Source organism: Sorex fumeus, unplaced genomic scaffold (genome assembly GCF_029834395.1).
Source record: "Sorex fumeus unplaced genomic scaffold, SorFum_2.1 ptg000024l, whole genome shotgun sequence".
Lineage (NCBI taxonomy): Eukaryota > Metazoa > Chordata > Mammalia > Eulipotyphla > Soricidae > Sorex > Sorex fumeus.
In genome coordinates, this window is record NW_026606081.1 from 53,794,563 (window position 1) to 53,820,412 (window position 25,850).

General features: G+C 51.1%; 1 protein-coding gene across 1 annotated transcript in view; it reads left to right on the forward strand.

Annotated features, from left to right (window-relative positions):
* CSMD1 (CUB and Sushi multiple domains 1) overlaps positions 1-25,850 on the forward strand; it is a 968,167-nt gene that overhangs the window by 853,314 nt on the left and 89,003 nt on the right. The window contains exons 27-36 of the mRNA XM_056113926.1: positions 3,846-4,037; positions 6,652-6,790; positions 8,755-8,942; positions 9,339-9,533; positions 13,940-14,056; positions 15,928-16,041; positions 17,356-17,451; positions 21,231-21,434; positions 22,250-22,374; positions 23,031-23,127. Of these exons, the coding sequence (XP_055969901.1) occupies positions 3,846-4,037; positions 6,652-6,790; positions 8,755-8,942; positions 9,339-9,533; positions 13,940-14,056; positions 15,928-16,041; positions 17,356-17,451; positions 21,231-21,434; positions 22,250-22,374; positions 23,031-23,127 (1,467 nt within the window). The remainder of the gene's footprint in view (positions 1-3,845; positions 4,038-6,651; positions 6,791-8,754; positions 8,943-9,338; positions 9,534-13,939; positions 14,057-15,927; positions 16,042-17,355; positions 17,452-21,230; positions 21,435-22,249; positions 22,375-23,030; positions 23,128-25,850) is intronic.

Consider the following 25,850-nt stretch of genomic DNA (forward strand, 5'->3'; position numbering starts at 1 on the left):
ACATTTTGTATAAACAAGCTGAAAACTTAACAAAACTGAATAAAGGATCACCCATGCCACGAAGCTAACAGACATTCTAAATCTGCGTATCTCTGCTGCTATGAGATTTCAAGTTGTAAATGGAATTCTAAAGAGCTCACAAGTTCTGTTTCCGGAGAACAAACAGGCTGGATTTGCTGTTTCTCACCGATGTGGTAATGTGGGATTGCAGAAAGGCATGAACACCCTCACCAGCAAGAGGTTCTGGTCTCTGAAATATTCCACACCCACCATTCCTTTCTCAAAACGAGAGTCCCACACGCAAGAAGGTCTAGAACCAGAAAGAACTGCAGACTGGCTGGGATTTCTATATGGGGCGTTTCCCATGGATCTCAGACTGGCTGGGTCCCCTACATGGGGTGCTTCCTGTGGGCCGCTGGTTTTCTTGTTTCAACAATCGACAATGAAGCCTTGGATCACATTTATTTATTTATTTATTTTGCTTTTTTTAATTTTACATCATCTCCAGTGATGTACAGGGGTTACTCCTGGCTCTGCACTCAGGAATTACTCCTGGAAGTGCTCGGGGGAGCATATGGAATGCTGGGAATCGAACCCAGGTCAGCCACATGCAAGGCAAATGCCCTACCTGCTGTGCTATATTGCTCCAGCCCCTGGATCACGTTTAAAGAGTAATGTTAAAATGGGAACTTAAGCCAATTAATTTAAAACAAAAGAACCATGTTGCACAGATCAAGACACCCTGGTTCTACCTGATGAGAATAATTGTGAGGAAAGGTGACCCTGGACCCGGCTAGTGTTGGCAGGCGTGCGTGTGGCCCAGTTTACCAGCTGCTACGTGAGAATCGTCCTTCCTGCTGGCATGAAGCCTTTGATTAAATTCACTCTCCATTGGAAGATCAAAGGGGCTGTTTTTTTGTTTTTTATTTTTTTCTTTTGTCGCGTGCTGAAGTTTCTTTCTCACCTTTTACAGTGGTAAAGCCCGATTTAGACTCAGGTTAGAACACCTCACTTTGGGGTGTGTTGTCATAGCTATGCAGTCCCTGTCAGGGAGAAAGACCCTGAAAACCAATGTCTCTCTTTGAAGAACGTCACCGAGAACTGCAGTGGCAGATTATATGGGGCACCGAGAGTCCTAAGGACTGCATTGTGCCTGATGTCTGAACCTCTCCTTCACATGGTGGTTTGCATCGGCTGCTTCTCTGTAGCTAGGCGACTCCTCCCACAGTGCTCTTCATTCTTGTTTCCAGAGCACAACCCCCCCGCCCCAGGCTCTGATCCCATTCTGGGTTTTTATCCCATAGACCAGGAAGGGGAGGCATCCCCGTGCCCCCTGTAAACGGGCTCACAGCAACCAGAGCGCCAGGGGCCGTGGCTCACAATAGAAGGCCGGACTCAGTGCCCACAATGCCCCCTGCTGGGTCCCCTCTGGGGGAAACTGGGCTTCTCTGGTTAGGCAGGGAGCTCTGGGCTCTGGAAGACAAGATGTGGGGTAGACCTTTGAGTGTCTCTGTCCTCAGTGTCCTTGGGACTGTCTCCTCATCATTGAACTCACACTCTCGCCATTGCAGGGGCCACATGCTATATCAGAGGCCAGATGTGGCTCAGATCACGGCATTTTTGTGGCAAGATACTGAAAGGATTCACTCACCCAAATCCCATTTGGAGAAAAATACTTCAGAGCAAGTTGAGTCAGGAGCGTGCTGTGTCCTGTCTGAAACTTCCTGCTTTTCACCCTAACTGGGTTTCTGGAAGCCTCTGGGTCTAGTCTTATCTTTCTCAGAGGAAAAGCAGTTCGGGGTTCGCTTCCTGGACTTCCCCATCATCAGAGAAGCATCAGCGAGATGGGTCCTCTCCTAGCACAGAGTTAGACGGTCTCACTCGAACTCACCTGTGGGCGCTGTCCTGGCCAGTGAACACTGTCCTTGTTAGTCATGTGGCCTCCCTGTCCTGCTGCTTCTGCAACAGTACTGCCTGTGTGGCTGAATTTCCCATCATGTTCCTGCCAGAGCTAGTCCAAGTGAGATTCTGGCTCAGAAGTGGGGGGTGTCCTTGGGAAAGTGGATCCAGCCTCAGCTCCTAAAAGGTGCTTTGGGCCAGGGGGTCCACACCAGGCCTGTGGACCGGTCATCTGTGGCTGTCGCCTGTAAGATTTTGAGTCACAGAATGTACCCCACGAACCGTGTGCAGTTCAGGAAATGGTGGGTTCAACTGGTGCTAAGGAGGTGGGCGCAGGGCTGTGCCCCAGGCTTCCACGAGCCTTTTGTCCCCGACACACAGCAAGGACCTATGCAGGGGAGTGAGGACGGGGAGATTCACTCCTTGTGGTGGAGCGGAGATGCCGTCACTCGCTCTCAGAAACAGGCTCCCCAAGGCTTGTGTGTAAAATCCTCGTCCTGTGCAAGTGTGCTCACCTTGGAGCCCGAGCTCCTTTGGTGGGGATTATGTGCTTCTACTTTCAACGAACATTGAAATGAAATTTTCAAAAGAAGTCAGAATCACTCATCTTGATTTTAAAGTTTACCATGAGCTTTATTCATGACTTCTTGGTCTTCTACACGCTAATATTTTAAATCATCCTAATATATAATGATTTTGTTTTCTAGTTATTGCTAATTTGACTACAAATAGTACTAAATCATACTTATTTGTATCACGACGGAGTTTCCGTTTGGGGAGAGAGATTTGGGGGATCCCGCCCAGTGGTGCTCAGGGTTGACTCCTGGCTCTGTGCTCAGTCCTCAGGGATGTCTCCTGACAGTGGTCTCCTGGAGGGGCCCCGTGGGGTGTAGAGCCAGGGTCTGTTTCTGTTTTGAGAGATTAGGCTCCTAATTCTGAGAGCAGCAGTTTGGGGTTGTGGAGACGCCCGCCACCCACCAGCCACCCCACTGAGCACCATGGATCCGGGTGTGCAAGAGAGACCCCGGGTGTGCGAAAGAGACCCTGGGTGTGGGTGAGGGGCAGCTCTGACCACGTCACTCGCTGTCTGCGGAATAACCGGGAGACCGTCGTGTTTCTGCGTCTCTGCCACCCCCACCCCCAGCTGATGGGAGAGTCTGTTCTCTACTAAACTGTGGTGAAATTCCAAATTCTTCTCCTCGTCTACAGAAAAGCAAGATCTTCAGGGTTTTCACGAAAATCAGGACAAGTCCCTAATGCCGTGTCTGAATTGGAGCCTTAGCTCTCTTTTCCTGTGGTTCTGGGGACCAAACCCAGAGCTTCACTGCTGAGCCATTAGCCTGATCCCCCAAGTCAAAGTCTGCAGAGGGACAGCCGGACAGAGAGGGTCAGTCTCAGGCGTGCCCTGTGAGCCTAATGTAGCATGGGCACGCCTTTATTTCCCTGAGTCGCCTACCAGCATAGTGCAGTGTGACCTCAGCAAGCAGGAGAGATCATTCTGGATGAATGGACATCTGTCCAGAGCAAAGGGGCTATTGTAGGCTGTCACCAGCCGCAGAGGCTGTGGGCTCAGGGCCTGGACAGAGGGATGCCTGGTTCTCTGGCTGTTTCCCCAGAGACAGGCCCACTTGGAATGGCCAGGGAGCACAGACTATGGGCACTTCAGTCAGCTCAGGTTCTCCAAGCCTTGTCACATCATCGAGGGAATCCAGCTTCTTCTCATGGGTATGCTCTCTGGAGAGGTTTGGGAAGACATGTGTGCTCTACCCCAGTCTTGGCCCCCGTGGCAGCATGTCCATCACAGGAGGAATCTGCTGCCCTACAGGGCCAAGCTGTGATGCCTCTGGGGGCAGGACAGACGCACGGTGCTCCCCGAGCATAGCATCCACCAAAACCCTCCCCACACCTCCTCTGATCACTCCCCACTCTGTTCTCTCTCTCTGCAGCCTCTGTCGCATCCACCTGCAACGACCCGGGCATGCCCCAGAACGGCACTCGCTATGGGGACAGCCGAGAGCCGGGAGACACCGTCACCTTCCAGTGTGACTCCGGCTACCAGCTGCAAGGGCAGGCGAAGGTGACCTGCGTGCAGCTCAACAGCCGCTTCTTCTGGCAGCCGGACCCTCCCACATGCATCGGTAGGCGCTGCGTTTCGGGGGCTGCTGGTGCCGGGTACCCTAGAGGGGCTGCCCCCATCTGCAGGGTCCTGCAGACAGTACAGGGCCGTAGCTGTGAGTCTCTCCACCCCATCTTCTCGGTGACGTTCAAGAGGCATTCACTCAGTGTTTGGTGGTTGACATTTACCTGACATTTCCTATCTTTATGTACCCTTATAAAAAATAGGAATCCATCAAATCATTGTAACTTAGAATTCCATGGCTGACAACTCATAGGCTGCCCGCCCGTGCTCTGGTGTGTGATAGGGACTCATGTTCTGCAGTGGAAAGGACTCAATACAAAATAGCTTTTTTCTTATCACGTGGCTTTTTTGGAGTATCTGCAGCTTAAAAGCAAACAGCCCACCCTAGAAATGATGCTGCTTATGTCAAAGTCAGAAGCACAGGGAAGCTGTTTCTGAAGCTCGCTGGGACTCTATAGTTTGAACTTGCTAAGATGACGGGACTCGGTTTCACAGGCTATAGTGAAATGAAATCGCCCACCCCTGGCAGCCTTTTAGCACCATCCACATGTAATTGTCAGCAGAGGGCCCCTTTAGCTGTTGATCATCTGAGCAGACCTCTCCCCACTTTTTTTCAAGAATTGCTGTTGAGATTTTTTATTTTGATGAAGTTCCCCAGGCTTTGTTTGTTCTCCCTCAACTGTTTGAAAATTAATCTGTGAGGAGAGAATGTCCTATTTCAAGTGACCTCCATGTCCCTCCCAGCAGCTCCAGAGAGGGTCAGCTGGCACCATGCCCTTTGCCAAATCTTTCTTGTGTATCTGCAGATGAAGGGACTGGCAGGACGGCTGATTATCATGCATGCTGGGACGGGCTCTGCATGTCTATTTAATATCCAGGCTGCATTTCATTTGGACCGTTTTGCAGCTATAGTCGTGAATTTCATTTCCAGCTGAGTCATCAGGAGGCGGGGAAGATCTCTCTGTTGCTTTTCTAAAGTGGAGACATTACTGATAAGCACAGTAATCTTTTTCAACCCTCAGCCTGCTTTTTAATTAGCAAAGGTGCTTTTCTTTTATCCTTTTCCCCCCTGATTTGATGTGATCAGAAGCCCAAGCAAGAATCTGTGCAAGCGCCAGCATTTATCTTTCTGCCTCTGGAAGCTCCTCTGTGGGCATTCACTTACCTGTGACATTTGATCGCCTTCCCAGCTGATGCAGTCTTCGAGATTCTCTCAGGTCCTCCTTTTGACAGGATGGAGAATCCACACAGACAGCAGCTGAGCACAGGAGCCCTGGAAGCTCCCCCCCACACACACAGAGGAAAGGCAGAGAGAGGGTGCTGAGGGAAGGAGGACGATGCCCACTCCAGGCATTGGAACACCCGTTTCCAGAAACAAGACTCAGGCCCCTGTCGCTCAGCCCCTGCCTCTCTGCTCCCACACACCTCTGATCTGCGGATTTGGATCACTTAATTTTCTGTTTGGATTGTGGTTTTGTTTAGCTTTTTTCTTATGAGGAGACCATATGTGCTCATGGCAGACAATTTCTACGCTTTCCTTAAGAGGAAGAGCAGAAATCATGTGTCCTTTTATACCTGCTCTGGTTCCCATGCATGTGCAGGAGATGTTTGTGGGTGTGGCTGAAAAATGGGTCAGTAGTGTCTCTGCAGTATCTCTAGAGTGTCTCTGTGGTATCTCTGTGGTGTCTCTGTGGCATCTCTGCAGTCTCTCTGTGGTGTCTCTGTAGTGTCTCTGTGGTATGTCTGTGATGGTGTCTGTGGTATCTCTGTAGTGTCTCTGTGGTATGTCTGTGATGGTGTCTGTGGTATCTCCGCAGTGTCTCTGTTCTCTGTTCACTCTGCAGTGTCCCTGTGGCGTCTGAGCCACACTTCCTCTTTCCTGGGAGTGTAGTCAGTCTGTGTGGGTGCTCTGAAAGCCCCCTGGGGGTGCAGCTCTGTGCAGGGCCGCCAGGGGCCCCACCATCCCCCTTCTCCTGGGTCCCTTAGCCTGCCACGGCGTGCTGTGACCCTGGGTCCTTGTGTGACCTGGCCCCACACGAATCCCATCTCCCGCTGTGTGTCCTGGCTTCCAGGGATGGGCGCAGACAGAGCCATGGGGGCTGTGGGGACACAGGCCGGGTGTGGGCAGGGCCGCCGACTATGTCCCCGAGTGTCCATCATTGTTCCCAAGTGCCTGACCCTGGATGCGTCAGGAAACCTTGTGAACAGTTTCCCCGGTGTTTGCCTCAGATGAGTCAGCAATGATAAGGCGATTTGTTATATTTCTTCTTGTGGAAAATTAGGTTTTCAAGAATGCTGCGTGCATGTTTAGTGACACAGACACACGGAGCACTGAAAAGTGTGCCCCTGTGTCTTAACTGCCACTGAGGTGCGGTCTGTGTGTGCATGTGTGTGCGTGTGTGCACATGTGAGGGGCATGTGTGTGCACATGCATGTGATGTGCAGACTAGGCGTGCTGTGTTGCGTGTAGAGATGCACACATGTGAGCATGTATCTGTGTGTGACGCACAGGCTGTGAGTGTGTATGACATGAGTGTGTGCGCTGAGGGAAGTTCTGGGGGCCCATGGTCCTTGTGGCCAGTCACTTGACACCTCTTTCTCTCCCGTGGCAGCGGCGTGTGGCGGGAATCTGACGGGGCCAGCGGGCGTCATCTTGTCCCCCAACTACCCGCAGCCCTACCCCCCTGGGAAGGAGTGTGACTGGAGGATCAGGGTGAACCCCGACTTCGTCATCGCCTTAATCTTCAAAAGGTACAGTGGCGCCCCCTGGGGGTGCTGTGGGAGTGGTTCCTCCCAACTGGGCCTAGAACATGCTGGTCTGTGGTTCCACAGTGCAGGACTTGATGGGACCAAGTCCAGGGTCAGCCCGCCAGACAAGGGGGTCCCGGAAACTGCATAGTGCCCCTTCTAGGGCAGAGAAAGCGGCAGTAGTACTAGGCCGCTCCTCATGCTTTCCCTGGGTGTGGGATGGGTCCATTCTGGCCCCTTGGTCTCATCACCGAGGTAGTCTACACTGCGGGCTCAACTGCCCGCTTGGTCCCCTTGAGTCTGAATGCGTCGTTGGGCTTGGAATTAGCCGTAACTTCTGTCTGCTGGGCTCGGCGACCCAAGTGCAGCTGTGAGGGCTGTTTTGACAAATTTAAGTTCTACAGGACGATCCTATTAATACTCTGTTTGTGGCGATTGCACTGTTTTAATTCTCAAGATCTTTCCAACTTTACATCTTGGTTTTTTTGATCTCAGCAGAGCGATATTTTAAAAACTAAGTGTTTTGTAGCCTTTCCCATTGATCTCTCTGCTCCCCGGGGCAAAGTGGTCTAATTACATTTATTTATCTCTTGATTGTGCATGCTTTCTTTCTTTCCGAGACGCTTGCAGCAATATTCCGGCCTGCTGTGATTATCTTTCACTCTCTCCCCCTGATGAGAGCTGACTCGGTGTAATTTCAGACCACGACGGCCGGTTCTAAGTAGCGTTGATAAGCCATCATTTCCTGAATGTGTTCGAGCGGTGACAAATGACCTGTGATGAGCTCTTGATGGTGCCGCTCAGCATGGCCGCCCCGGGAAGCATCTGCGGGCTGTCTTCTGGGATGTCGTGGGGGGTTATCAGTGATCCACTCCGGGAAGACCCGCCTTAACAGAATAAGCCTCAGGGCCAGGGAGTGCATCTTTAGGGATTGGTGGGGGGGGGGGAGGGGGGAGACAAGGCCTCCCCCCCAGGCCCCCCAGGAAACTCAGAAAGGGGCCCCCTGCAAGAAGCACTTTGGGCCACTGTATCTGCAGCAGACGATGCCGTGCCCCCCTCAGCCCTGCAGCTGGAGATGGCATGCCCCCCTCCCCAGCCCTGCAGCTGGCGATAGAGTGTCCCCCCTCAGCCCTGCAGCTGGAAATGCGTGCACCCCCCAGCCCAGCAGCTGTGTCTGACCCACAGTGTCTCCGAGGAATCTCAGCTGTGCCTGAAGGGTGTCAGCTGCGCATGCAGGGTGCTCTCCTCCTGGGTCTGCTGAGTACAGATAGAGGACGTGGGAATACAGAATTGTCCCCAGTGAGGAGACAGGGGAACCAGGCCGGGCTACCCGTGCTCAAGGGTGCCCAAGTCACAGCTGCTGTCAGCAGGCGTCCCTGAAGAGTGAAAGAACGTGAGCTGGTCCTGTAGTCGGGGCCCTGGTCCTGCTCCCCACACTGTACCCCCTGGGCCTGCCAGGCAGTGGCAAAGATCATCTGGCCTGGGCCTGAGCATCCAGGCAGAGACACGGGGAAAGACAGGGGAAAGGCAAGAGGGAGGGAAACTGGAGGCTTCCAAGCCACAGGCCTAGAGTCTCCGGCACTGACCTCTCTCCACCTCGCCCAGGACCCACTTTTCTGAAATGGGGTGAGCGGCACCCGTGGGTGGACACAAGCCTGTTTGAGCTGTCCTCTGCCCACCAACACCTGCTCGTCAGGTGGTGTGTGTCCCCACTGTCCTCCTCTGAGAGGTCCCGGGACAGATGCCAGCCAGGGGGTCTGCGTGTCAACCATTGCTGTGAGACGAACCCATCTCTTCGGGGGAGAGGGGGGTCTTACAAAGGGCTCTGCCAGGCAGCTTTCCTGGGGGCCATCCAGGGGCTACTCTGGAATATTCTGGAAGGCAGACCTGTCCCGGGGTCCACCCTGGAATGTTCCACCCAGAGGGGGGAGCCGCTTCCAGGCTGCATTCACTCTCCTCTCCTGCAGCTTCAACATGGAGCCCAGCTATGACTTCCTGCACATCTACGAGGGTGACGACTCCAACAGCCCCCTGGTGGGCAGCTTCCAGGGCACGCAGGCACCTGAGAGGATCGAGAGCAGTGGCAACAGCCTCTTCCTGGCCTTCCGCAGTGACGCCTCCGTGGGCTTGTCGGGGTTTGCCATCGAGTTCAAAGGTAGGGGGCCCTCACCCTACAGAGCTCACCTGGCCCCGCGTACTGAAACCCGCCCAGGCCCTGGAACCATTCACAGGGACAAAGACAGACTCAGCCGCAGAAGTGGTGGCTCCCACCATCATCCAGCTGATTCGCCCATCAGTTCTCACAGCGTGTCAGCTGTGCCCAGGGCTGTCTCTGCCTCTGTCTCTGCCTCTGTGTCTTTGTCTCTGTCTGTCTCTGCCTCTGAGTTCTGTCAGAGAGTATCTCTGTCTCTGTCTGTCTCTGCTTCTGTTTCTGTCTTTGCCTCTGTGTCTGTGTCTGTCTCTGTGTCTCTGTCTCCTCACAGTTCTGGGGACTTCCCTGAGCCCAACACTCAGATCCTGCCCTCACGCAATTCCCTCGTCTCTCCTGCAGAGAAGCCTCGGGAAGCCTGTTTCGACCCTGGAAACATCATGAATGGGACGAGGATTGGGTCCGACTTCAAGCTGGGCTCCACCGTGACTTACCAGTGTGACTCTGGCTACAGGATGGGGGACCCACCCTCTATCAGCTGTGTGATCGGGGCAGATGGCAAACCCGCCTGGAGCCACGCACTGCCTGCCTGCAGCGGTAGGCTCCCCTGTGCCCCACTGGGTGTCTGCCTTCTATGCTCCTTGCCCTGGGGTCCCCTGCCTGATACCGTCTCTGCGTGTTCTAGTCCCACAGAAATGTCTTCCACGCATCCTGGGTACATTCTCTATGGCTGCAGCTATATGGGCATAAACAGGTCTGCAGATCAAATATTCACCAGCACTGAAGCTTAAAGATTTCTTCTAAAGCGATCTGGGTGCTCCTGAGCACTGCCCAGGACCCCTGATCCCCCCATGCTTGGGCCAACACTCATGCCCAACACTAGGGTGCTCTTTGGACCCAGCTGTGCTGGGGATGGTGCTGAGTCTGGCTCTGTGCTATCTCCCCTAAAGACAGGTTCAGTGATGAGAGACCCACAGTCTGAGAAGCTTGGTGCTGTCTCATGTACAAGATACATTGGTGGCCATCTGTGGGCATGTTCTCTGTCTCTCCTCTCATTCTTTCTCAGACTCTCCCTCATACTCACAAGTACATATATACCTGCATGTGTAACATGTGTAGTATGTCACAGACACATTCATATACACACAGGCATGCTCTCTGGTTGCCTCCATCACACATATCATGTGCATGCACAAAGAATATGTAGAAATGGTGGTCATTTGCCCGCTCTATCTATGGCTCCTTATGTAGACACTAAAGTAATCACTTAGCGTGGAACTCTTGAAGTGACAGCTTCTGAGGCAACAGAAAGCTCCTGAGGTAACAGGCAACTCATGAAGTGACAGCTTCTGAGGTAACAGACAGCTCCAAAAATGGAGAAGTTCTGTTATTAATGCTTCTCCTGCCTCCGTTCAGTCGGTTGTATCCTGTTGCCACTAAGGAGTGAACTGAGCTTCTTCCCTGAAGACAAAAGTCAGATCCAGGCTGGGAGGATGTACTGATCTGAGGGGTTCAGTGGGGCTCAGAACCTGCAGTCGGAGTCTGGTTGGATGTCTTGGGGTCTCGGATGATACTTTTTTAGCTACAGGGGCCTCTTGGATCCACTCCCCTGAGTAGATGCCCGCATTACAAAGAGTCAATCCAAGTGTCTGTGGAGAGAAATTGCCCTGGATATTTGGGGGTTACCCAGAGATTCCTTAGTTAAATGCACTGAATTTGCAGAAGAAGCCTTTTCCCACAGTTCATGGTGCTACTGGTTCCCTCAGCCCAAATAGTATCGACAGACAGCTTGTGAAGTGACAGAGAGCTCCTAAGATGACGTAGAACTCCTGAAGTGACAGATAGTCTCTCAAGTGACTGACAGCTCCTGAGATGACAGGCAGCTCATGAAGTGACAGACAGCTTGTGAAGCAACAGAGAGCTCCTGATATGACATAGAACTCCTGAGGTGACAGGTAGCTTCTGAAGTGACAGAGAACTCCTGAGATGACAGAGAGCTCCTGAGATAACGTAGAACTCCTGAGGTGACAGACAGCTCCTGTAGTGACAGATAGCTTCTCAAGTGACAGACAGCTCCTGAGGTGACAGACAGCTCCTGAGATGATGTAGAACTTCTGAAGTGACAGATAGCTTCTGGGGTAACAGAAAACTCCTGAGGTGACAGGCAGCTCATAAAGTGACAGCTTTTGAGGTAACAGACAGCTCCAAAGGTGAAGAAACTCTGTTGCTCATGCTTCTCCTGTCTCCATTCTGTTGGTTGTATCCCATTGTTTCTGAGACGCGGGTTTGGTGAGCCAAACTAGGGTATGGGCTTCTGGTCCCTCCATGTAGAAAACAGCCAGGCAAAGTCTATTGAAGATGCCAACCACACAGAGTGGATTCACCTTTGTTTTCCTTCAATACCTTGTTCATGTGAAAATCTCCCAGCAGGAGACCAAGCCTGGTATTTTTATGAGCCAGTATTGGACAGGACAGTGCTGAGGAGTTCAGTGAACACTGTCTGCACTTCCACTCATTCCAGAGTGCTTGGCTGTGTTTGTGGCCTAGAGCCTACTCTCACCAGGGAAAGGGGGCGCAGAACCCTGCTTGTGTTGCAAGCCTGGACCTAGCAACTTTTGTGCTCTATTCTCAGGCTGATCTTGTGCGTCCTGTGATCAGAGAGTGATGTTCCCCTGACCTTGTCCTTGGCCTAGGCAGATCCTGGCATTAGCTCTCAGCCGCACGCCCAGCGGCATCCCCAACTGAGTTCAGCCCCAGGAAGGGGCCAGCTGAGGGATTCCCACATGTCCTTGATGTGTATTGTCCAAATGTGAAATAGGAGACTGTTTCATATGGGAAGGAGATATTTGCACAAAGCTCTGCTTGAACTTTATGCCAATAGAAAATACATTCTAGTAGTTGAAATTAACTATACTTTTCATTGCACTTTAAAAAATTTGATTTTGGAGCATTTACGGATGAAATATTGTCACTATTTCTGCCTTGAAGATCAAGTTGGATGAGGGGGGTTTTCATTCTCACCTCTATGTAGACCAGACTGGCCCCACTCAGTCCATGGCTCAGAACCACTGACCACTCACTCAAGCAGAATGAATTTTCCGTTATTTCACTTGAATCATCCAGTTTGGGGCTCTACTCAGGGAAATGCCTATCTCTATCTAAAAATTAAGATAAATTATACCTATTTAAAATGCTAAAATAACAATGCAAACTTAGCAGAAGGATAAACTAACTCTTCTGTGATACTCACTCTGCAAATGGAGCCACACTCAGCTAAGAAACTCATTGATCAGTAACAGATGAGCAAGGTCAGGGGTCTGAGGATCTCCCAGGCTCCTGGAACCATGCTTAAGTGTCCAGCACCTGGTCTGGGAAACCCAAGGGATTGTGAAGAGGCACCTCCTCAGACCCACCACCTTGTTAAAGGGCCTCTGTGGGTCTGGAGGGAGAAAACTCTCTATGCGTGAGTTGGGATCAGAGCGCTCCTCACTAAATAGGCACCCTCAAACTCAAACTAACCCAGAACAAAATCAGCTATAGAAAGGGAGACTCTCAAAAGCAGTAGAACAGAAAAGTGTAATGAGGAAGGAACTTCAAGGGTCAGCTGATGAGCAGAAACAACACCCCAAGTCCGGTCAATCCAATCTAAGCAGCAGCAAGTTTTCCAGCCCACCAGCAATGTAAAACCAGCAGAAAACAGCTGTGTCCCTGAGGCTCTGAGATTCTGGGTATGCTCGCTGTCTGCCGTACACCGGAAGCAAATCTAGAAGTTGCGGATTGTTTGTCTCTGCTCTGTTGCCGCTGTGCCGCTGTGACTGGTGCTGCCATTGTAGTTGCTGCTATTGTAGTTCTGGCTGTTACTGCTGCTGCAGTTGTTGCTGCTGTTGAGCTGTTGTCATTGCTGCTGCTGTTGTCATTACTGCTGTTCCATTGCTGCACTTGCTGCTACAGTCGATGTAGTTGGTATTCCTGCTACGGTGTTTGCTGCTGTTGTGACTGTTCCTGTTGTAGCTACTGGTGCTGTTGTGGTTGCTGCTATTGTAGTTGCTGCTGTTGTAGCGACTAGTGTTGTAGTTGCTGATGTTGTAGTTGCTGCTGTTGGTGCTATTGGTGCTATTGTAGTTGCTCTTACTATTGTAGTTGTGACCATTGCTGCTGTTGTAGTCATTGCTATTGTGGCTGTTGTGGTAACTGTCACTGTGGTAGTTTTTGCTGTTGTGGTTCTTGCTATTATAACTACTGGTGCTATTGTAGTTGCTGCTGTTGCAGCTAACGGTGCTGTTGTAGTTGCTGCTGTTGTAGTTGCTGTTACTGTTGTAGTTGTCATTGTTGCTGCTGTTGTAGCTATTGCTATTGTGGTTGTTGTGGTAATTGCTGCTGTGGTAGTGGTTGCTGTGGTAGTTGGTGCTGCTGTGGTACTTGCAGTTGTTGCTGCTGCTGTGACTGCTATCGTGGCTGTTGCTACTATGGTAGTTACTGGTGCTTTGGTGGTTGCTGCTATTTTTGTGGTGGTTGTTGGTGTTATGTTGTTCTGTAATTGGTGCTGCCATGGTAGTTGTTGTGTTGTAAGTTGCTATTACTGAGGTGGTGGTTCCTCTGTTGCAGCTGGCTTCTGTTCGTTGGAGTTGTAGCTTCTGCTGCAGTTGTTGTTGGTTTAGCCACTGGTACCATTGTAGTTGTTTTTGCTGTTGTAGTTGTGGTTGTTGCCGTCATTGTTGGGGTCGTTTTGTTGTTGTAGTTGCTGCTGCTAGGGTAATAATAGGGTAATAATAGGGTAATAACATTAGCTCTTCCTTCAGGTAGAGTCACTTTGCTTTCTGCCTTCTCAGTCTTCTTGTTCTTCTTGCTCCTTAGAGAGCCTCGGAACACACCCTTAGCCTTAATCGCTTCTGAGACTTTCAAGAAGCCTGGCAGGGGGCTCTCCGAGCACCCCCACAGTGCTCCCACTTGGCTCTCTGCCCAGAGTGGGGTCAGTGAAGCTCAGACAGGGTCTCTGCTTTCAGCTCCCTGTGGAGGCCAGCACACAGGGTCAGAGGGCGTGGTCCTGTCTCCGAACTACCCGCATAACTACACAGCTGGTCAGATCTGCCTCTACTCCATCACGGTGCCCAAGGAATTCGGTAAGAAATTCTTCCCAACCTCTGTCGTGTTTCTTTCAATGATAATTTTCTGTTTGTTGTCTAAGAAGAAATTCCAGATGTGCCATAATCAGAAAGCATAAAAGCTGCGTTGAAGAAGCAGGTTTTCCAAACACAGTCCACACAGTACCCACTGCTGTTCCTTTTTCAGAGTGTCCTCACTCTGCGTGCCAGTTTTGTGTGTATGCATGTGTATATGTGCGTGGATGTGTATATGTGATTGAGAGCATGGGTATACCTGTATGCATCTGTGCACGGGTGTGCGTGTGTGCACATGTGTGTGCATGTGTGTGGTCGGGGGCGGGGGGAGGATCCTGCAATGTGCCTGCGCTGAGTGGGCACCATTGTAAGAATCTGTACCTGTGAATGTGCAGGCTTCCATCCCAGGCTCTGCACATGCTGTGTGGCTCTGCTGGGGCATTACTTGGGTCCTCCTGAGCACACAGACCAGAACCTTCTGATTCTGATCTAGGATGACTTAGAGGGAGCTTAGATTCGGCCTGACCCCCAAACAGTAACTGTGACCCATTGCTTGCGAATGGATACTGAATTCAAGTGTTCTGGGTGATAAAGGACATTGTCAGGTCAATGTGAGCCAGAGGAGAATGAAGGGATATAGTACAAAACTTCAATAAAGCAAGCACCTCGCCAAGATACTCTGTCCAGCTACATTATCATTCTGATCTTTCCCCATCAGGGACAATACGGATCTTCACAGACAGGCAACAGCTTAGGGAATTCACAGCCTCTAAAGTGGTTTTGCAAGAACCATTAAAGGAGCTTCTCTACCAGACAGGACACACTTCCCAACATGGACACTGAGTATGGCACTCTCTGATGCTTCTGTGGTTGTCCACTCTAGATTAAGGAGTCTGTTTACTCCTCGCCTGCTAGGGACTTTATATACCGTCAGTAATGAATTAGCAATGGATTTACATTGGTTCAAATCACTTAGCAGCCAGTCATCACAGAGAGGCCTTTAGTGACTTATTGTCTGATAACTCCATTTTCCACTCCTCCGTTAGCAGAAAAAGTAATATGGAGTAGATTTGTTAGATGCCTCCCAAAGGGTAGGCTGGGGGTGGGAGGGAAGCTGGGGACATTGCTGCAGGGAGGGTGACACTGGTGGTGGGATGGGTGCCAGAACACTGTATGCATGTAACAACTCTAGTAAAACAACTTTGTACATCAAAGTGGCTTAATTAAAAAAAATCTTTTTAAGTGGGTGAAGCCGCTACTTGGAAAGGGATCTCCAGGCTCTCCTTGGAGATGAGTCTTGCCATGTTGTAGCCTCTATCAGAGAGCACAGTTCCTGCGATGGATTTCTACATGTGCAAGCTCAACAAGCTCACAGGAATTTGTCCTGATGAGAATCCTAGTGAAGACATTTTAATCCCTGTCAAATAGCATGCTTTAACAGAAAGCAGGCGTCCCCATACTATAGCTCTTAATTCACTCAAGGAAATGTTAATGACAAATACATAGAGCTAATTTCTGGCCACAAGCCACTAACTGGAGCAGCATTTATGAAAACAAAAGTAATATTTATTCAGTCGTCAAACTATACAGAGTATAATAATTGCATTTCTTTTATTAAATTGAGAAGCAAAATAAATTGTGTAAGCTACTAAAACTCAACATCACATTATTTAATAATTAATTGATTACTTTTATAAGATTCATGGAATCACAAATTTGGGGGCATATTGATAAATAAGTCCACCCAAACCTTCTTGTTTAAAATCCCAATTACAGGATTCATGAAATAACAAATTTTTGGACATATTAGTAAATAAGTCCACCCAAACCTTCTTGTTTAAAATCCCATCTTGCCTGACCCTCTTGTTTTGCAGTGGTATTTGGACAGTTTGTCTATTTCCAGACAACGCGGAACGATTTGGTAGAACTGTTCGATGGAGCAAGCCCTCAGGCCAGACTTCTCAGCTCCCTCTCTGGATCTCACTCAGGTAAACTGAAGAGAACTGCATCTTGGCATCTCAAGGACTACCAGGGCAATCCACTTGACACTTGCTTTATTTATTTATTTGTGTATTAAGTAGAAACTTGACTATCTTAGATTTTGCTTTCTGATTAAGCAAACAAACAAACAAAAAGATTGGTTGGTTTGGGGACTATCTCTCTGCTGCTAAAATCTTGTTTCAATTTAAAACACATAAATACACCCTCTTTTTGTCATTTTGCTAAGATTTGGGGAAAGGTAACCTACACCTGAGTGAGAGCAGAAATGACCAGGATAGAAAGGATAAGCGATATTTTAGTTTCTCTTGTATGTGTCCAGAGCTCCTTCTCGTCAAACTTATTGGTGTTCCCGTCTCGTCCTTTCTAAACCTTTACATGCACACATTGGGAGATATTACCCTTTTTCCTGGGGAGGCACTTGTGTCCACATGCATATCTGCCTGCAGACATATATGCAGGCCCACTCAGGGCACTTGCCCACCCTTTTCAATCAAAAGCTTCCCCTTCAGATGTGTCTTCCTGGGGAAAGGTGTCTTTACCAGGCTCCAGTCTGTGTGCTGAGGGCCTCTGGGGTGAGGGTCAAGTGCACTTGACTCAAACCTTTACTTTCCCAGTGCTTTCTCTTTGTGGCTGACCAGGGTTAGCCTGTGCCAACATCAAGATGCGTTTATTCCTAGTGGTTCGCTACTATTAGCTCAAAGTCATTAGCCTATAGTTTGTAATGTCCAGAAATGCCCAGTGATGTCAGTGGAAATGTATCAGAAGACACACCCAGGACATGAGTGCACTGTCATGGTCCCTCTAGAAAGCACCGTCCATTCTCTTGCTCATTAGTCCTGAGGGCCCGTGTGCCACAGACTGTGCTGTAGCAGGAGATAGACACAGAGCTTTCCTGGATCCCTTTATTTAAAACAAAAAGAGAAAGCAACCTTGGATTTAGAGCCCTTGTAAGTGAAATCCTTTCAAGTAACTATCATGTAAAGATGATTTTGAGTCCCTGCTCACCCAGTAGTTACATTTGCCACCTGATCTGCCAATAGGCCACTATAGGCAAGTTTCAAGAGACAGCACCTGTGACTGTGATTCAAATGATGTTTTAATGGCTCTCCAGGCAAGGACAACATCTTAGAATCTTTGTAGAAACAATCTATTGAATTTCTAGATCCCAGGGCACAAATTTTTAAATGTCTGAAAGTTAAGCATGGAATTGTAAGTTGTTGTTGCCCTTCTCGTGTGTCAGCACAGCCCAGGGTATTGTGCGGGTCCTGTGTGCCAGCTCTGTTTCTGGGTCCTTTTCGCAGGTGAGACGTTACCTTTGGCAACTTCGAATCAAATTCTCCTTCGATTCAGCGCAAAGAGTGGAGCGTCTGCCCGGGGCTTCCACTTTGTCTACCAAGGTACAATTCTGACTGCTCTTGACTGTCCACAGACAGGGTCCTCAGAGAGCACAACCCCTACCACCCCTCGCCCCCCACCCCGCCCCAAGTCCCAAATACTCAGTCCCACAGAACATTCTTCCACGAATATTCTCCCACAGAATATTCTTCCCATGGAATGTTCTGCCACAGAGCATTCTCCCATAGAACACTGTCTTCACAGAACATTCCCTCACAGAACTTTCTGCCACAGAACCTCTCCCCAAAGACCATTCTCCCTTAGAGCATTATCCCCAGAACATTCTCCCACAGAACATTCTTCCACAAAATATTCTCTCACAGGAACATTCTCCCACAGAACGCTCTTCCCTTAGAACATTCTTCCACAGAATATTCTCTCATAGAACATTCTGTCACAGACTGCCCTCCCCAAAGACCATTCTCCCATAGAATATTATCCCCAGAGCATCCCTCCATGAAACAGTCTACCACAGAACACTCTCCCACAGAACATTCTTCCACAGAAAATTCTCTCATAGAACATTCATCCACACAAAATTCTCTCATAGAACATTCTGCCACAGAATGTTCACTTGTGATGAAATTGTTTCAGAGATGGCAAACTTTTACTTCAATGCTTCAATATAACAATTCTACCTCCATACCTTTTCATATTATGTCCCATTTGACAAAAATACTTTATTTAAGGTAAAATATTTTATAATTGCTTAGATTTTAATAACTGTTTTTAATAATATTCACTTAAAAATACTAAAAGGTCCACATTTTTATAAAAACAAATTAAAAATGTAATTTAGCCAAATAAAACCCAGTGTATATACAAAATAAAATGGGCATATATATGTGTATGTATATATAAATCTTGTGTCCCATTTTATTTTGTTTTTTATCTATATGTATACATATACAAAATAAAATGGGTATATATGTACATGTACATATAGATCTTGTGTTCCCATTTTATTTTGTTCATGTTATACTTACCTTTTCTAGGTATCTGATTTTATTCATCTTCTATTAAGTTTAGTACTTTGACACAATTACATTTATTTTTAAATCTATAACTATATCAAAGGTTTTGATAGTGCTCAACTTTTCTAAAACTGAAGACTTTTCCCTATTCTTGGCTCACCTTTGTTTTGCATGCTCATTGGACAACTTTGAGAACCCACCTCCCCCCCAAAAAAAAAGAAAAAGAAAAAGAAAACCCACCTCCCGAGCTGCCTCCGCCCTCCCAAGGCCCAGTGTGGTCTGGGGTGCAGCCTGTGTGGTTCTCGGGCTGGAGTCTAGCAGAGACCCTCCATGGAGACAAGCTGCTTCAAAAGCAGCCAGTGGTGCTGATACCTTCCAGGCTCGGTTCTCCCTGAGGAGACCTGAGGACAAACAGTTCTTGTCACGTGCCTGCACCCACCGGCTTGTGCTGGCTGGTTTCCATATGTAACATCTCCTCCAGGAAGCATGCCTCACTGCTGTTGCTGCCCCAAACTGGCAAATGACCCGGCCATGCCACTTCTAAATCTTTTCCAATCATCTCGTGCAAAATTCACACCCACCAATATTCCACTGCCAAAAGTCGCAGTGTTTGGCAGACAGTGTGTGAAAAGGGAGAAGAGCAGGAGGCCAGTAGGAGGCCATCACTGTCCTGTGGACGCCGCAGCTGCTCATGTGGGTCGCTTTGGACCCACGTGATGGATCAGTCACATCACCGCACCTCTGCTCTTTAGGTGAAGCAAAGTGAGGGGCAGGCATGTGGAGAGTGCTGCACTCTCCTAGAGGATGGAACCTGAGCGGGCGGGAGGCTGCCTGCACCCCAGCTAGCACCCGGAAGGCAGGTGGCTCTGGGTCCCCACTGGGCGAGGACCAGGTCACACGCGTGCTCCGAGGTCTCCAGAATCAGGCTCTGGAACTTCTTCAACCCCTCACACTCTGCCAGCTGCATGCTGTGAACTTCCCAACACCAGCCTCTGCTCTCTAGAATGTTCTAGAGTCCCAGTTGTCTCTGGAATGTTCTAGAGTTCCAGCTGCTCCCCAGGGTGGGTTTCTCCTCCTCCCGAACCTGGACTGGCTGGACGTGGAGTGTCTCAGCAGTGTGAAACTTCGCGGGTGTCTACTTAGGCCAACTGACCCCTCAGGAGAAGCTCTCCAGGGAACCTCCCTCCTCTGATGAAGCCTCAGGGGAGCCCAGGGGCCCTCCTGTGAAGCCATCCATCCCTGTCCTTATCCTCCCTGGCTGATCCAACAGCAGCAAAGCCACTGTCAGGTTGCCAGCACCACTGTCAGATTGTGGAGAAAGGGCTGGAGCGTCTGGGTCAGCCAGGCATGGCCAGAGTGGACGCTGCCTGCTGCCCTCACGACAGCCAGTGCCCTGTGCCCAAGGGGTGTTTGGTCCTGATGCAGGGACACTGCCTCCTGGCGGCTTCCTCCCCACGGCCACGAACCTGGGGCAGAGACCAGGAGGTGGCCACAGCACGGGGAGGAGCAGCCACACACCTGCCACCCACACCCCACAGGCCCACAGGCCGCTTCTTGGCACCTCCCCAGGTGGGTGGCCAGCCCAGGTGGGTGGCCAGCCCCAAGCTCCTGTCCCGAGTCACACAGCACCCCTTCCCCAGGAACTGACTTCAGGGTCCACAGGACGGCTCAGGGTGATTTCCCCCCTCCTGGAGAGGGAGACCCCTGGAAGCCACAGCAGATGCAAGCCCCCCGCAGTGGAGACAGCTTGGGGTGGGGCCTCTCAGTTGTGAGCTCCCCAGGCCCGAGGCTGTGGCACATGTGTGTGTGTGTGTGTGTGGTGGTGGTGCTGGTGGGGGAGGGGGGGATTGGTGAAGTTGGCAGGGGACCAGCCGACACCCTAGTGGCCAAAACCGGACCTGTGCCTGCACAGGTCCTGCCAGCTTGCCAGCTGGGCCCGAGTGTTACTCATTGACAGTCAGCTCTGGATTTCCCACACAGATGTGGGAATGTGTGGGAATGTCCCGGCGAAACCCCACCATGCCCTTTGACGCTAGTGTCCATGGGGTCCGGGTCTGTTTCTCCATCGCCAGTTACCCTACATGGGCTGGGGCAGAGGCTGTCGCTGGCCTGTCCCCACAGTAGCCGTGTGGATACAGGCACCCCCTGTGGCCACCAGGACTCAGTCCCTCGGGAGTTGCTCAGGTTTTTCCACTCTCTGAAGGCCTGAGCCACGTGGTCTCAGCCCCTCTGCAGTGCCCGGTGGCCCTGCAGCCTGCATGTTCCTGGATGGGTAGACAGGAGCCCTCACAGCTCACAGCCTGTTCAAACAGGGTCAGTCTCCTATTTCCTGTGTCCACAACTGGACATCCATGCCCTGTCCAGTTGAACGCCCATGTCCTAACCATAGTCAGGTGCCTAAGCCCTGTTTTCTGTCCACAGCTAGACACCTGTGTTCCGTGTCCCATGTCCTGTTTTATGTCCACAGATGGATACCCATGTCCCGTATCCCGTATTCTGCCCACAGCCCACAGCCAGACACCCATGTCTCGTGTCCCATGTTCTGCCCACAGCCAGACTCCCATGTCCTGTGTCCTGTGTTCTGCCCACAGCCAAACACACATGTTCCATGTCCTGTGTTCTTCTCACAGCCAGTCACACATGTCCCAGGGCCAAATACCCATGTTCCATGTCCCATGTTCCGCCCATGGCCAAACTCCCATGTCCCATGTCCTATGTTCTGCCCACAGCTAGACACCCATGTCCCATGTCCTGTGTTCTACCCACAACCAGACTCCCATGTCCCATGTCCTGTGTTCTGTCCACAGCTGTCCCCCGCACCAGTGACACCCAATGCAGCTCGGTGCCCGAGCCCAGGTACGGCCGGAGAATCGGGCTGGAGTTCTCCGCGGGGTCCATCGTCCGGTTCGAGTGTAACCCGGGATACCTGCTGCAAGGCTCCACAGCCATCCGCTGCCGGGCAGTGCCCAATGCCCTGGCCCAGTGGAACGACACGGTGCCCAGCTGCGTGGGTGAGTCTGTGTCTGTCCTCCTGATGCTGTGTCAGAAGCAATGATTTCCCCACTGATCACAGAGCTGCAGCCAACCCCTCAAACCGCTGTCCCCAGCGCGGACACCCCATTAACCCGCAGGTAGTGCCTGTCCCCACCAGCGCCTGATAAGTGAGCCAGCAGCCCTGGAGCCAGGGGCTGAGGACACCGTTCCATCTGGGGCCGGTCATTATCATGCAGATTCACTGTTCCTGGTGGATGTCCTTTCATTCCACATAAACGCACGTGGGTGCAGGTTTGAAATGAGGGCATCCCTGCAGCCTGAATGCTGATGGGCTGCGAGGGGTCTCACACCTGCTTCGTTGAGAGCCTCGCACCACTGCTGTGATTAGCTCCCGAGCTCCTTTGGCTTGGAAGGGTCTCTTCTTTCTGGCTTTGCTCATAAACCCCATTCGTATCATCCCTAGTTGCATGTCTGCATATTGATGAGAAAAATCTGCCAAATTCCTTAGATTTTAATGGATAAGTCATCCGGACGGCTCCTACCACCTCCTGTGTGGGTCGAGAGTCCTCTTGGAGAACTTGCTGAGAATGGCTGTCAGGTGCAGAGCCCAGCTTGGTAGCTGGAAAGGACTCAACGCCAAGACCCTTGGCGTTGCTGATGTGACAGAGAACAGGCTCCATTTTACCTCAGCTGGAAGGACATTGCAAGTGCCCCGCTCCAGTGATATTTCTCTTAACGCCTGACACAGAGCAGAGTGGATGCACAGCTGTGTGTGTGGTGGTCGTGGGGTCCCTCTGCAGTTTAGTCAATTGATTTTGACTTTGCTTCCTAGTTCCCTGCAGCGGCAACTTCACGCAGAGGCGGGGAACCATCCTCTCCCCTGGGTACCCAGAGCCCTACGGGAACAACCTAAACTGTGTCTGGAAAATCATAGTCACTGAGGGATCAGGAATTCAGGCAAGTGTGCTGGGGGTCCAGGAAATTCTTTCCCCATCCTCCCCTCCTCCCTCCCTCCCTTCCTCCTTCCTTCTTTCCCTCTGTTTCTTCCTTTCCTCTCTTTCCCTCCTCCTTCCCTCCCTCCATCTTCCCTCCCTCCCTTTCTTCCCTCCCTCCTTCCTTCCCTCCCTTCCTTTCTTCCTCCCTCCCTCCTTCATATCCTTCCTTCCTACCTTCCTTCCTTCCTTCCTTCCTTCCTTCCTTCCTTCCATTTTTCCTTTCTTCCTTCTCTCCTTTCCATCCCTCCCATTCATTCTCTCCCTCACTCCCTTTCTTCCTTCCTTCCCAACTTTTCTTTCTTTTTAGCTTTCTTCTCTTTTTCATTTTTATACTCGTCATTTTCAAATGTCCATCATCCCTGTGTCTTCTCTTCCATCCCTGCAAAGTGCTTCTAATCATGTCTCTGTGATTCGGGAGGAAGGTAATCATACCCTCCCCCCCACATCTATCCAAATCCCCGTAGGCTACATTTGTAGACTATGGCTGTCTTTGCCAGGGTTTCCCTCCGGTATTGCGGTTTCTTTACAGAGCTGTAGTCAGTGTCATGGAAACCCCTCCTGATTCATCCAAATCCTTTAAACCCCAAACAAATAGTAACTCTCGTTCTCGCCTGCTAGATCCAAGTGATCAGCTTTGCCACGGAGCAGAACTGGGACTCTCTGGAGATCTACGACGGGGGAGGCCTGTCCTCCCCGCGGCTGGGGAGTTTCTCAGGTGAGAGTGACACCGAGGCACGGTGCCTGTGTGTGGGAGCCTCTGTCCAGGCTGACGCAGCGTGGGAAGCTCTGGGCCTGATCTGTTAGCCCTGCCTTGTGACAGGCAGCCAGCCAAGAATGGCATCCAGTGTAGGGACACCAGAGTCCCTGGTTTCTAGCCGTGCCACGTGCTCCACGATGGTCCGGTACCACCACTCACTCCCGCTCTCACGCTCTTCCCTCGCCTTCCCTTGTGAGCATATTCCAGCCTTGGCCACTGGCCTCAGTGCCGGGCTAACAAGGACCTGGATTCTGTTGTCCTTACTCACGGATGTGACGTTCCAGATTGTCCAGCGTTTCCGTCTGCCCCAAACACTCACACTAGATCACGCATCGTTCCCCTCTGGCCTGAGCCTGCTTCCGGGTCTGTCTGACCTCCAAGGGGGGAGGGGCTTTTCCCTCTGCGCCCCACCTCTGCCTTGTGCTGCTCTGGGGGACCCCGTGCCTCTGAGAGACTTCGGGGTCTTGCAGCTGGTCTCGGGGAGCCAAGAGAGAAGGGCACAGCCCCAATCCGCCGGAGACCAGGGCAGCTACGGCCCACTGCCTGTCACAGGAATCCCTTTCCCTGTGCTGCTCCCACCTCTGGTGCCTGAGTGTCTGATGGCCCACCCATGCCGATCCCCCTGAGTGCTCAGTGTGAACCCCATGTCCTCCGCGCCAGCTCTGCCATCAGCGTTCAGGTGCTGGCGGAGGGCTCTGGAAGGAACTCGGCACACCTCCAGTGCTCTCTCAGAAGCTTCCTTCCTTAAAGTGGTGGCAAAACCGAGCCCCACTGGGGATGCTAGAACCTCCCCTCTCATCTCGCCTTTGTCAGAGACCCAAGCTGGCAGTCGGCAAACACAGCCACGCACAGGCCTTTCCTAAGACCGGGCGGGGGGATACCACCGACACACACTGCAGACATGTGTGCAGACAGCGGGGCCATGAGTAGCACTGAGTAGAGCTTCAGGCTGGGAGAGATGCGGGCAGGCACAGCTGCTCCCTCCACAGCACATCTCACAGCCGCGTGCATCTACACGCAGGCCCTTTCTGGGGGTCTGTGTTCATCCCCGGTGCCCTGCCCTGTCTCCCAGCACACCAGACGTGCAGGGGGAGGGGTGGGCGTTGGACAGGCACCCTCCGCTCTTCATCTATGGGGGGGCCTGCACCCTCTCAACCTCTCAGCCTGACTTCCTGCTTCCTCTTGGGCTGTGAACACACAGTGGGAGGCTGGGCAGACTCTCCCTCCCACCCCCGAGGTGGACATCTGGGGCTTAAGAAGGTCGGTGCTTGGGGGTACAGTGGGCAGAGCGACAGAAGCAGCAAAGCAACTTCCTGAAAAAATAGCAAAGGAAGAATTGGTCTCCTCTTTATTGGAGATTTGGGGTGAGGCTGGAGGGGGCCTTGGCACCAGTGACATTGTTGGGCAGTTCTACTGTGGAATCCTGGGGTGGGCACAGACCCCAGAGTCCTGAGTCCCCTGGTTCTCTGAGCCACTGGTGAAATCTCTGGCTCCCCCCACCTCCTCAGTGTTGCTGAGTCTCTAGAGGAGGGTCTGGCAGTGCTGGGTTTGGATTCAAGATGCTGGCATGCACTTGCCATTCTACGTGAACATTTGCAGACATGTGTATGTATGTGTGTGTATGTGTGTGTGTGTGTGTGTGTGCGCGTGCACTTGTGTGTGCATGTTCATGATTATGTGTGTGATTCTGTTTCGTAGCTCACCGTCTGGGCTGCGTTTCTAAATATCATAGTAAACCCACATCTGGGTTTCTAAATATCATAATAAATGCTCTTCTCCCTTAAAAGATCCAAAGCTTCTTGGACACGTGTTGATCCAAGGTTCTGGTGGGGAAATTTGCATAATGAAATAGTGTGAACCAGAAATCTTCAAACCCCTGCTGACGTCATCACATACATTCTCACTAGCAGGCGACATGGGTGGGAACCGATTCTCCTAAATCAGGCAAAGCTGCCACCTCAGAAGAGGGTGGCATTGGACCATGATTGTTTGCAGCTTTTGTGTGTCGGGCACTGATTGTTACTGGGGGCACTGGATGCTGAGTCACACATGTTCATCAGAGGCTGACCTCTGTATGTGTGCAGCGTGTTTTTATCAGGCATGTGCATTGCCTAATAGTCATCATGCCAGCGCATTTGTACTGATCTTCATACACATGAAGGAATGCACTGGCCACAATGCACGTGCTTTGCATGGGAATCACCATACATGTATATTGTGTACCAGTCACAACACGGACTGTCATGAAATTACATGGTGCACTGGACACTGATCATCATACCTGTGTAATGTGTACTGATCATCATGTGAGTACATGTGTGCTGATGACCACACATGTGCATCCTATGCTGATCATCATACATGTGCATTAGGGACTGATCATGCATGCTCATTGTGTACTGGTTATCATGTGTGTGCATTGTGTGCTGACCATGCATGTGCGTTGTGTGCTGATCACGTGTGTTGAACTTCATACGTGAGCATTGAGTTCTGATCATCATGTGTGTGCATTGTGCACTGATAGTCATCCATGTGCGTTGTGTATGGATCATACATGTGCACTGTGTACCGATCATCATACGTGTATTGCATGGTGACTGCCCACCAGCCAGGCCGAGGTTCACCAGGGAGTCCCAGAACACCGTCTCCCTTGGGCCCCGCCCCGGTGATGGTGTTCCAGG